The 12,284-nt window shown below is 36.6% G+C and overlaps 1 protein-coding gene across 1 annotated transcript; it reads left to right on the plus strand.

The window, feature by feature from the left end:
• Nucleotides 1-1,636: 1,636 nt before the first annotated feature.
• On the plus strand, nucleotides 1,637-3,415 carry LOC137622680 (uncharacterized). The gene is made up of 3 exons (XM_068353276.1): nucleotides 1,637-1,693; nucleotides 2,456-2,828; nucleotides 2,961-3,415. The coding sequence occupies exons 1-3, from the start codon at nucleotides 1,637-1,639 to the stop codon at nucleotides 3,413-3,415; spliced, it is 885 nt and encodes a 294-aa protein (XP_068209377.1).
• The last annotated feature ends 8,869 nt before the right edge of the window (nucleotides 3,416-12,284 follow it).

The raw sequence follows: 12,284 nt of genomic DNA on the forward strand, positions 1-12,284 counted from the left end.
TGCTGTTGGTTTAAAAGCAATTTATAACCTGATAAGCCCCATGCAAATCGCAACTGAAAGGCTTTCTTATGTTTACCCTTGACATAGCTTGAAGCTGATCTGCTCTAAATTATCTTGAAATCCTTCCCTACATCCTTGCCTTTGCCTTAAGTAAGCTGCCTTTCTGTCTTTTCACATTTCGTAGATCGCATTTCAGCTCCGCAATCCTATTCCTAAGTGCACCTGTAACACCTGATCGAGACCCTTCATCTTCACTGGCATCTTCTAAAACATTATTAGATCTTTTTAATTTTTATATTTTTTTATATTTGAGTTTCTTTATTTTTTGTATTTCTAAATTTTTCTAGTTCTTTTTTTTCATCCCTTTGCTGATCCAAGTATTTAATTACCAGTAACTCACATCAGAAGCCTATTGGTATAATCAGCTGCTAATTGAACCTGCTCAATGGCACCACTGATAGTGATTAAATTACTGTATTGGTGCCTTCGTGGCAAATCTATTAACCTGACGCCAGTCTGCCGGGTGATTTCCATCAGCGTCCTTCCTTCCAGTATAACTCTGAATAAGTGTAAACACTGTAAATATCTTTATTTCTTTCCATATATTGCAATGTAATTTTTGTTTGATCTTAGGTTAAGTCTACATTTAGAGTTCATTAGAGTCGATGAAAAGTTAAAAGATTATAATTGACAATCATTAATTAATTCAGGATCTTTACCCCTTATTTGATTTAAGAAATAGAAAATTGAAATGTATATTTGCATCTGTATAAAAATGTAATAATTATTGTCAATAAATAACTAACTAACTAACTATGGCTCTGTGGAACTTCCTAGGGACATCCAAGTCGACAGTTACGTGCCCCTTTTGGATGTACTAAACATTTTAGATGCTGTCAATTCTCAGACCTTATTGCATATTATTATTATTAAATAATAAATGAAGAGAAGCGGCGAATTAGACGACTCTTACATCGTAAGAGGATTTATTATCCAAGTTAATCTTCAAAGAAATATGAGCAGACATCCTCTTCAAAGCGAGTGAAATAGAACTTTAAATCTTGGGAATTAACATAACAGAAGAAATATAAGTCTCGCTTCCTTTTAAATTACTGGAACATTTTCTCATAATGGTAATTAACAAATAATTCTTGTAGATTATAGACACACGGGTGGAGAACGCTCTTAAAGCAAGTTACAGTTAATCTGCATCCATCAGTAGAATAGCAATATATCTCAAGTCCCAATTCTGACTTATTAACTAAACATTACAGTGTTAATTTCTATCAAAGTCAAGCAAGAGGGAGGGGAGCATAATACTTCTCTCACGTTATAAGTCTAAGGCAAAAGTTACTACTAAAATCGTAGTTGAGAGTCGTTTGGACGTAATGGTCGCCCAGCGGCGACGAGGGCACGCGACTGTCTCCTGTGCCCAACTCCCCTCCTCCTACTTCCAAGGATGAGTTTCTATGGCACCTATCTCTATGAGGGTCAGGTGCTTCCGGCAAGGGGATAGGTGGTAGCCTTTTGCTACGTGACAGCTGCGATCTAGGTCGCCCAGATCTAGGTTGACCCACCTCAAAGCCCCCAGCTTTTGTCCAACCCTCCCTCATCCTTTGACCTGGGAAGTAATAGAATGACAAGTTTACACTCCACATTAATGGTGCAACTCTTAGTTCAGGCCCGGTGGCTTGTGACATAATTTAGGTTGAACTGATTTACACAATACCCATTTAACTCTATAAATATTTTCTTTGTCTTGTGACACTCCTAAATTATTCACACCGTGCCCAGAAGAAGTTTTTAAGAATTAAGATTAGGAAAAGTAAGAATTAACATAATTGGGGAATACCTTAAGAACTTAAAATTTGCAGATGACATAGTTCTATTTAGTGAATATATATATATATATATATATATATATATATATATGTATATATATATATATATATATACTGTATATTAGTATGGTACATCAAAAACACACACACACACACACATATATATATATACATATATATATAAATATATATAGATAGATAGATATAAGATTAAAAGATACCAAATTACGTTAATTTAGTAACTATATATATATATATATATATATATATATATATATATATATATATATATATATATATATATGTGTGTGTGTGTGTGTGTGAGTGTGTGTGTGTGTGTGTGTGTGTGTGTGTGTGTAAGTAAAACAAATCCTTACTCTATCAGGGAAATGCATGTTAACAAAAAACTTCTACATAAGTAACTACTTAGAATGATAATTCTTATGAAAAATTAGTTAGTAAATTCATGCAATCTAATATCTTCTACTCTTTTCTAAAGTAAAAGATAAAAAAGTACATTAAGCTTATACAGGAAAGAGACGTTTAAAGCCATCCAGATTTCCCACCAAAAAATATTTCAAAATAATACCAGCTCAACTGTACATGGTCCACAGGTTATTGCCAACGAACCTGTTACTTCCAATGCAAAACCAGATACAGAGAAACCTAATCTGACATGTCCAATATGTAGTAAGGTATGCAGGTCCAAGAGTGGCCTGGAGAGCCATATGAAGGTACACAAACGACTGGAACAGAAGCACTATGAAGAGTCATCCACATCTCTCATCAACGAAACATGTGAAAAGGTTGCCTGCTCTTATACACCACATATTACTGGAACCAGTACAACAGAGGTTCAAAGACATTGCAGTAGCATCAGAGTAGGGGAGCCAGCTATTTTAGTGCAACCACCTTCCTCTGTACCACCTAGTGGTACCAATACAAACCCAGATACAGAGAAACCTAATCTGTCATGTCCATTATGTGGTAAGGTATGCAAGTCTAAGAGTGGCCTTGCTATCCATACGAAGGCACACAAACAGACATCCAAATCTCCAATCAAAGAAAGAATGTGTTAAAGGGATACCTGTTCACCTACTGCTCCTATTCCACCACCAGCACCAAAATTCAAACCTGTTATTCCACCACCACCACTACCACCACCACTACCACCACCAACACCATCACCAACAGTACCAAAACAAAATCCTACTATTCCAGCACCACCACCGCCACCAAAATTCAAGCGTGATATCCCACCAACAGCAACAAAATTTAACCCTCTTCTTCCACAGGAACCAACTGCTTTGATGTCAGGACTTGATTTTAGTGACTTAAGAAGAAAAGCCTTGGAAAGAAGACAGAGGCTGGGAATAGAATATGACATTGTGGAGAATTCCCCGACAGAGGTTGAAAGTTCATCACCACTAACAGCTCCCACAATACCACCTACTGCTCCCACTCCACCACCAACACCAAAATTGAAACTACTATTCGACCGCCACCACCACCCCACCACCACCACCAGCACCAGAATTCAAACCAACTATTCAACCACCACCACAGCCACCTAAATTCAAACCTACTATTCCACCAACAGCACCAAATTTCAACCCTCTTCTCCCACAGGGACCAGCTGCTTTGATGGCAGGACTTGATTTTGGTGCCTTAAGAAGAAAAGCCTTGGAAAGAAGACAGAGGCTGGGAATAGAAGATGAAATTGTGGAAAATTCTCCAACAGAGGTTGAAAGATTATCACCACTAGCAGCTCCCACCATACCACCTACTGTTTGCACTCCACCCCAAACACCAAAATTAGGACCTGCTATTCTACCACCAGCAAAAAAATTCAAACTTACTATTTCACCATCAACACCAAGTTTCGACACTACTATTCCACAAGAACTAGCAGAAAATTCTTCAATAGAGGTTAAAAGATGCGCTAATGACAATGAAATAAAGGAGACTAATATTCTATCACTACCACCTTCCTCCATACTACCTATTGCTACCAATGCAAAACCAGAGACAAAAAACCTAATCTGACATGCCTTATATGTGGTAAGGTATGCAAATCCAAGAGTGGACTGGTAAGGCACATGAGGGCACATAAACGACAGGAGCAGAAGCACCACAAAGAACTATTTAAATCTCCCATCAACAAAACAACAGGTCAAAAGAATACCTGCTTATCTCTGAACGACCTACAGGTTATTGCAATCAAACTGATGACTCGAGTGGAAAGGAAAGTGCCCACGATCAGTCAGGAAGAGAGGCAGTACTGATGAAGTGTTCTGAAGGTAATGAAAGGGCATATGAAGGGAAATGTCTTTCTATGGACCTTCAGGACAAAGAACCATGGAGCAACGGAATGTCAAGCAGATCAAGTCAATATTATGGAAATCTACAGGGAATTTTCCACAGATGCGCCCAGCCGAGGAAAGAAATCAGACTATATTTTTTATACTGTGTTCTTTGATGAAGATTCACTAGGACTGTAAAACTTTACGAGTGTCTAAAGGATTAATCTAGAAAAAAAAAATTAATCTAAAAAAACATAAACTAAAATATCCAAAAGAAAAGAATATGGCAGCAAGAAAACAACAAGATGGCGACTGTTCCCAATCTATTCTGGATAACTATGGGATATTCTACAAGATGGACTCAGCGAAAGGGAGAATTCTGACTTGCTCTAGTATGCTTTGTTCCTTGATGAAGATTCACTTGTACTGTTTCTCTGTCAGATAGACAAATGCAGAAGAAACAAGTCTAACCTCTTGTAGTATGCTGTGTTCTCTAAAGAGGATTCCCCAAAGATGGATAGAAAAGGCAAAAAATATATAAAACTAGAAAATCCAAAAGAAGAAGAAGAAGAAGAAGAAAGAAATAAAGAATTAATGGATCTACCAAGCGAGAGAGAGAGAGAGAGAGAGAGAGAGAGAGAGAGAGAGAGATTCAAAGTTATCTTATCTTGATACGGGACCAACTCTACGCAGAAGGGGGCGTGGCTTAAATCTCAGCTTAGAACGAAAACAATCCAAGCTCAAAACATAACCGCTGCTGCAATAAGGATACAGCTCAAGGCGATCTGGACATTTTCATTAAAATACTGGGCGTCCTCCTAAATATCCTTGAGCCTATATGGTACTGCCCTAAGGATAGCTTTCAGGAGTCCTTTGTTTTGTGGGCTTAAAGTTGATTAGAACAGCGGCAGAAAACCTTTATCTCCTTCATCTTTAGAAGCCTTAAGATTATTATTAATATTATTATTATTATTATCATTATTATTATTGTTAGTAGTAGTAGTAGTAGTATTAGTAGTAGTAGTAGTAGTGGTAGTAGTACTATCATTATCATTATTATTATTACTAAAGAATATGGGTCTTTGAAAACCTTGTTATATTTTTCGCCTATATTTTAAAAAGCCTTTAAGGTTATTATTATTATTATTATTATTATTATTATTATTATTATTATTGAAAAAGATGGGCCGTATAAAATCATCATTATAATGATCACCTTCATTATTATCATTAATATTTTTATTATTATTATTATTATTATTATTATTATTATTATTATTATTGTTATCATTATTATTATTATTAAGAATCAGGGAATAAATAAAGCAAAAAACAGCAAAAGCTGTGATATCGCAAGGCAAATTTCCACAGAACTGAAGAAAGAGAAAATCCCTGTAAATGAATCTATCAAACTAATTAGTGCATATTACGACACACCTACGTGAATGACTTATGCAAACTCAACAGTTAAATTTAAAAAAAAAAATTAAAAGGGGTAGATAAACAAGTTTATATTATGTTATTAAGTCGTTTGGGCAAGAAGAATAAAGTTTAGATTATTATGCCTTATGAGTCCCACCCTAGAATACATTGTACGTAATACTAGATGAGAAGTTGAATCTAATAGTCATACCTTCTCAATAATGAGGTTCAATACTACACAATATTCTAGAAGCTTTATTCCAGCTGTGACCAAGTTGTGGAGTGATCTTCCTAATCGGGTAGTTGAATCGGTAGAACTTCATAAGTTCAAACTTGCAGCAAATGTTTTTATATTGAACAGGGTGACATGTCTTTATTTTATAGTTTTTATATGAGAGATCTATTCTAATGATGTCACTGTTTCTAAAGTATTTCATTACTTTCAATATAGTTATTAATTTATTTCCTTATTTCCTTTCCTCACACGGCTACTTTTCCCTTTGGAGCCCTTGGACTCATAGTATCCTGCTTTTTCAACTAGGGTTGTAGTTAAGCTAATAATAATAATAATAATAATAATAATAATAATAATAATAATAATAATAATAATAATAATAATAGTAATAACAACAACAACAACAACAACAATAATAATAATAATAACAACAACAACAACAATAATAATAATAATAATAATAATCTCTCTCTCTCTCTCTCTCTCTCTCTCTCTCTCTCTCTCTCTCTACCTAATATAAGAGGCTTATCATAAAGACGTCGGTCTTCTTCAATAGAACCAAAGTGATTCGAATAATCCAATTCCTCTACCCACAATAAATTGAAATGACTCAACATACATGAGACAACATAATCCACTGATTCTCTATTAGTTTTTTTTTTTATCGTTTACTAATTACCTTCCCCCAATAATCCCTCCCAGTAATATTTCCTTTTATTTTTATTAACAAATAAATTGAAATTCCAGATAGAGAGATATTCACATATTTTTTTCCGAGGGCGAATTGATTGACAGAGTTCACTACGTTATGTAGCGATTGATGTTGATGTCAGCAGTTAACTGTGTGTTAAATAGTGTTCGCTGTCATTATGGTTAGTTAACTCGAGCTCTCTCTGCGTTATGTTAGGATCATATTGATGATTAATGGAGCGGTAAATAACTACATACAATTGGAGTGGGTCAACTTTTTGAATGGAATTTGTTATATTTAGTAAAATGGTCTTTTCTGTAATGTTTGTTTAATGATTGTCAAACTATTTCATCGCTTGAAAAATTAAAGCTTTTGGTTATTATTATTATTATTATTATTATTATTATTATTATTATTATTATTATTATTATTATTATTATTATTATTAATACTTTTTTTTCTTTTTTTTTTTTTGCTAAGATGCAACCATAGTTGGAAAAGCAGGATGCTATAAGCTCAAGGTTTCCAACAGGGAAAAATAGCCCAGTGAGGAAACGAAATAATGAAATAAATAAACTACAAAAGATATAATGAACAATCAAAATAAAACATTTTAAGAACAGTAATAACATTAAAATAAAACCTTCATATGCATACTATAAAACCTTAAAAAACTAGAGGAATAAAAATAAGAGGGAATAGTGCACCCGAGTGTAATCTCAAGCAAGAGAACTCTACCCCAAGACAGAGGAAGACCATGGTATAGATCTGGGCAATGGCACTACAATAGACACAATAAGTAATTAATATAGAATATCTTTAAAGAAGATTAACATCATTAAAGTAGATCTTTAATAATGATTGAATGGCAGAAAGTTTGTGTAAGATATATCATATCTCCAGGACCTTATTAAGATTATTGAACCAAACTCAATATCTGTAAATGTGGGCAAAATGTTGAGATTTCAAAATTTAATTGTTTCTTTATCATAATCAGAGTTTTTTTCATTTAAAAGATTGCATAATGTCCCATTCAGATCATTTTAATCTCTCTCTCTCTCTCTCTCTCTCTCTCTCTCTCTCGAACTTTTGTTCAAATGCCTTAGACTGTTTAAGAATTTTAAATAAGACTTTCTCTCTCTCTCTCTCTCTCTCTCTCTCTCTCTCTCTCTCTCTCTCTCTCTCTCTCTCTCGAACTTTTGTTCAAATGCCATAGACTGTTTAAGAATCTTAAATAAGACTCTCTCTCTCTCTCTCTCTCTCTCTCTCTCTCTCTCTCTCGAACTTTTGTTCAAATGCCATAGACTAAGAATTTTAAATAAGACTTTCTCTCTCTCTCTCTTTAAATGCTCTAGACTCCTTAACAATTTTAAGGAAGACTCTCTCTCTCTCTCTCTCTCTCTCTCTCTCTCTCTCTCTCTTCCACAAATAACTGTAGTCTAATTAACAATTTTGAGGAATACTCTCTGTCACTCACTTACTTTTGTTCAAATGCTATAAACTATAAACTGTTTATCAATTTTAAGGAAGACTCTCTCTCTCTCTCTCTCTCTCTCTCCTCTCTCTCTCTCTCTCTCTCTCTCTCTCTCTCTCTCTCTCTCTCTCTCAGCTCTTTCATTGTCCTAATAACTGCTCCCTCGTATCACAAGGAAAGGGCTGCTTTGATTAAAGTGTCAGTGAGAGCTTTCATTTAATATCATTAGTTATGCGTAGCGCTCCCGTCCTGAAGCCTCAAGTATTTAGAGATCGATATCAGTTGCCTACATTTTAAAGAAAATTTTATTATATCAAAATAAACAGTTCCCATATTGGAAGAGTTATTAGATAAGAGCTGTATTTACAGCTGGGATAATTTAACGTGGTGAAAGGGTTTGCGTACCGCCATGATCAGCAAAGATGTACTAGTCAGGGACACCCATACTAGGTTGGTTTGCTATGAGTGAACAGACTAAAGACTCCCAACATCAATAATCTGCACTGGCTAGCGTGGTAATTTAAGAACTGGCTAAACCCCAGACATGAATAAAGACTTGTCTAAGGCCTTTGTGCTGCAGTGGACTAGAAACAGCTCCATTTGTTGTTCTTTTTGTTGTTGTAGATACAGTAAATACACATTATTGTTTTAATAAACTTGAATAGGACGGACGGGGGATTTATTTCAGGACTTTTTTGCAAATGCAAAGATCTACCAGTAACTTCCAGGCGACAAATGACAAGTTCTGCTATTTACAAAAATAAAAAGCTTATGAAATTTTTATTACATATCCTCTTTAATACTATAATTACTATTATTACTGCTATGTCTAGTCATCGTGTTGTTGCTGGTTCCTCTTTTGCTGTGGTGTCCTGATTCTCGGTGTACTATCATTAATGCTCTGTTCAAGTAATGCTATTGTTTTTACTTCGTTACTTGCTACTGTGACGGGCTGAGAGAGGGTTGTGAACTTAAAGGCAGGATGCAATCGACTGAGTTATATTATTAAAGAACACTCTCCTTTATATACAAAACCTCAAGGCAACAGGAAAATACATGTTCGAGAAATGACAATATTACATAGGCGACACATAGACATGTTTGTTCTGGTTCTTTTTAGTGCGAGGGAAGAGCGCAGATACAAGCATAATAAATACAAAAGGAATTATGTACAATTGTGTGACACACGGTGGTACATGGCTCCCCCTCTAAAAATGACATACTGAACATGTTAAATAGGTCTCCTGAATCTGGAGAGGTAGTAGTAAAAACTGCGCCGATTAGCGGCAGCGAGTGGCTGTAGAAGTTGTTGGTTGGGGTGCGAGCGAGTGGTGGATGAAGGGTGGCTGTGTTGCCGCTCCGGCTTGTCACGGGGTAGGCGAGTGTGTCCTACGGCATTCATAGGCGTGTGTGTCCTACGGCATTCATAGGCGTGTCCTACGGCATTCATAGGCGAGTGTGTCCTATGGCATTCATAGGTGTGTGTGTCCTACGGCATTCATAGGCCTATGGCATTCATAGGCGTGTGTCCTACAGCATTCATAGGCGTGTCCTACGGCATTCATAGGCCTACGGTGTTCATAGGCGTGTATGTCCTACGGCATTCACGTCAGCTGCGGTTGAAGTTGAATAGGTGTCCTCTTCGTCACGAGTGGAGGCGTTGATGGGGGTTTTGAAGGTCATGAAGTGGCTGTCCATAAGGGCACGAAGTAGGTTCACCTCACGAGCAGAGCTGTCTGCGGCAGGTTGCAGGCGAGTGATACTGGTCATTTTCCCGAGGGTGAGGGAAGCCTTTTGGTCCCCCAACGGTTGTTGAGAGAGCTGAAAAGGCGTTGCTATACGGGCGGCTGGCGACGGCGAGTACTGCTGCAGAAGGTATGCGTTGACGGCGTCATAGTAACGGTGAGAGGTGGAGGGGGGGGGGGGGTGGTGGGGGGGAGGCGGGAGGAGCGAGTCACTCCGGGGTCACCAATGTGACGGGCCGAGAGAGGGTTGTGAACTCAAAGGCAGGATGCAATCGACTGAGTTATATTATTAAAGAACACTCTCCTTTATATACAAAACCTCAAGGCAACAGGAAAATACATGTTCGAGAAATGACAATATTACATAGGCGACACATAGACATGTTTGTTCTGGTTCTTTTTAGTGAGAGGGAAGAGCGCAGATACAAGCATAATATATACAAAAGGAATTATGTACAATTGTGTGACACACGGTTGGTACACTACCATACCTAGCTCTTCTTCCACTACTGTCTCGACTGCAGCTATTACTAGTGCTCCTCCTACCAGCAATGAAATCTCTGCTGATGTTACTAATGGTTCTCCTACCAGCAATAAAATCTCTTCTGCTACTACTGCTTTTACTAGTGCTCCTCCTACCCGCAATGAAATCTCTGCTGCTGTTACTAGTGCTCCTTCTACCAGCACTGAAATCTCTACTGATGTTATTAATGCTCCTCCTACCAGCAATGAAATCTCTGCTGTTGCTACTATTACTAGCGCTCCTCCTACCAGCAATGAAGCTTTTTAATCTGTTCAGTCACTTTTCATAGAGTACTTCTGTAGAGAAAATCGTTACCCCATTCAGCGCCCCTTCTCGTCTCTCCATTCTTCGTTCCTCATTGCAGAAGAAGATTAAGAGGATGCGAAGGCCTCTGTTTACGTTTGCCTCGTAAATGGTGAGTCTGGCTGATGGCTTCTGTGGAGAAGGAAGGGATTATTTGTCCTGGTGATTAAACTCCGCCTTAAGTTAAGGTGTTTGTTTATCTCTCTTCGCTCTGAAAGGTATCTGGGGCGAAAGACTTTATTCTGCCTTTTCATTTGCGTTGGAGGACGTTCCTGAAGGGTAGATATTTCTTAGGGGGAAATAATTAGAATTAATACGTGGAACAATTAGGTATGGAAATAGTCATTCCCTTTCAAACAGAGTAATCTCTCTCTCTCTCTCTCTCTCTCTCTCTCTCTCTCTCTCTCATGAAATAAGTTTTACCCTTAGAATTCTTTAGAAGGAATAAAAACAGTTTTGAAATAGGTGACATTTCTTTATCCAATTTCAATTAAGAAGCTTACTCTCTCTCTCTCTCTCTCTCTCTCTCTCTCTCTCTCTCTCTCTCATGAAATAAGTTTTACCCTTAGAATTCTTTAGAAGGAATAAAAACAGTTTTGAAATAGGTGACATTACTTTATCCAATTTCAATTAATAAGCTTATTCTGAATTCTCTCTCTCTCTCTCTCTCTCTCTCTCTCTCTCTCTCTCTCTCTCTTTTAAGATTAATTTTACCCTTAGAATTCTTTAGAAGAAATAAAAATAGGTGACATTACTTTATCCAATTTCAATTAATGAACTCTCTCTCTCTCTCTCTCTCTCTCTCTCTCTCTCTCTTAAGGAATGACATGTAACGAAAATTGACGTAACTTGCCCCAAGGATCATCAAAAGTAAGTGTCTGAAACAATGCTGGAATTTAATCCAGAGGAAATATCTTAGAATTACTTACTTTTCAAGTCTCCATTTCTTCATCAAGACTTAGTAAGACTTCAGGAAGTCTTAAGTAAGACTAGAGTCTTAATTAGGATTTGACAGCGTATGTCATAATACGATTATTAGATCTTCATAAAGACAGTGTAGGTCTTAATGACGAGTCTTTGGTCTTCACAATAGATATTCAAGTCTTAATCAGGGACGCCTTCAGTCTTTAAAAAGTCTTATTAGATCTTTACAAAAACTATTCAGGTTAAGAAAGACATTTCAGTTCTTCAAAACCAAATTATCCTCACCAAATAAGTTTTGCAGTCTTAATAAAGACCAAACAGTTAAGGTGTTAATTAAAACATTTTACTCGAAAATGATTTTTCCAGACATTATTCATTGCAAATCATCACAAAAACATTCCAGGAATTATTAGTGCTTTGGAAAGACTTCTTAGTAGTAGTCTTTTTTACGTGAGAGAGAGAGAGAGAGAGAGAGAGAGAGAGAGAGAGAGAGAGAGAAGAGGGGGGGGGTTAATAAAACAGCCACCATACCCCTGGCAACAGATCAACTGTCAACAAGTACTTGCTGTTGCCAGTTTGTGATTTATCTTTTGTTCGCAAAATTGTTGGGTAACTAAATTAGGTCGACAAAACTCCCGTTGAATATTTCATGAGGAATTTTCAAATAGTTCCAACAGTTATTACAATTTGAGAAATCGGGTTTGAATTTTTTTAACTTTCTTCTATTGTTAAAAAATCAAAATCCATCATACGAGAAATATTTGCAAAGAATTACCGACGTCAACTATGATTAACATAAAAAGTTACTTTAGAAATTTGATGT

This window comes from Palaemon carinicauda, chromosome 29, assembly GCF_036898095.1.
Source record: "Palaemon carinicauda isolate YSFRI2023 chromosome 29, ASM3689809v2, whole genome shotgun sequence".
Classification (NCBI taxonomy): Eukaryota; Metazoa; Arthropoda; class Malacostraca; order Decapoda; family Palaemonidae; genus Palaemon; species Palaemon carinicauda.

Coding starts and splice junctions, on each gene's coding strand:
- LOC137622680 (XM_068353276.1), top strand. CDS start 1,637: ATGACAAGTTTACACTCCACATTAATGGTGCAACTCTTAGTTCAGGCC. Junction 1,694..2,455: donor TAGTTCAGGCCCGGTGGCTT/GTGACATAATTT, acceptor CATGGTCCACAG/GTTATTGCCAACGAACCTGT. Junction 2,829..2,960: donor TCTGTCATGTCCATTATGTG/GTAAGGTATGCA, acceptor TTCCACCACCAG/CACCAAAATTCAAACCTGTT.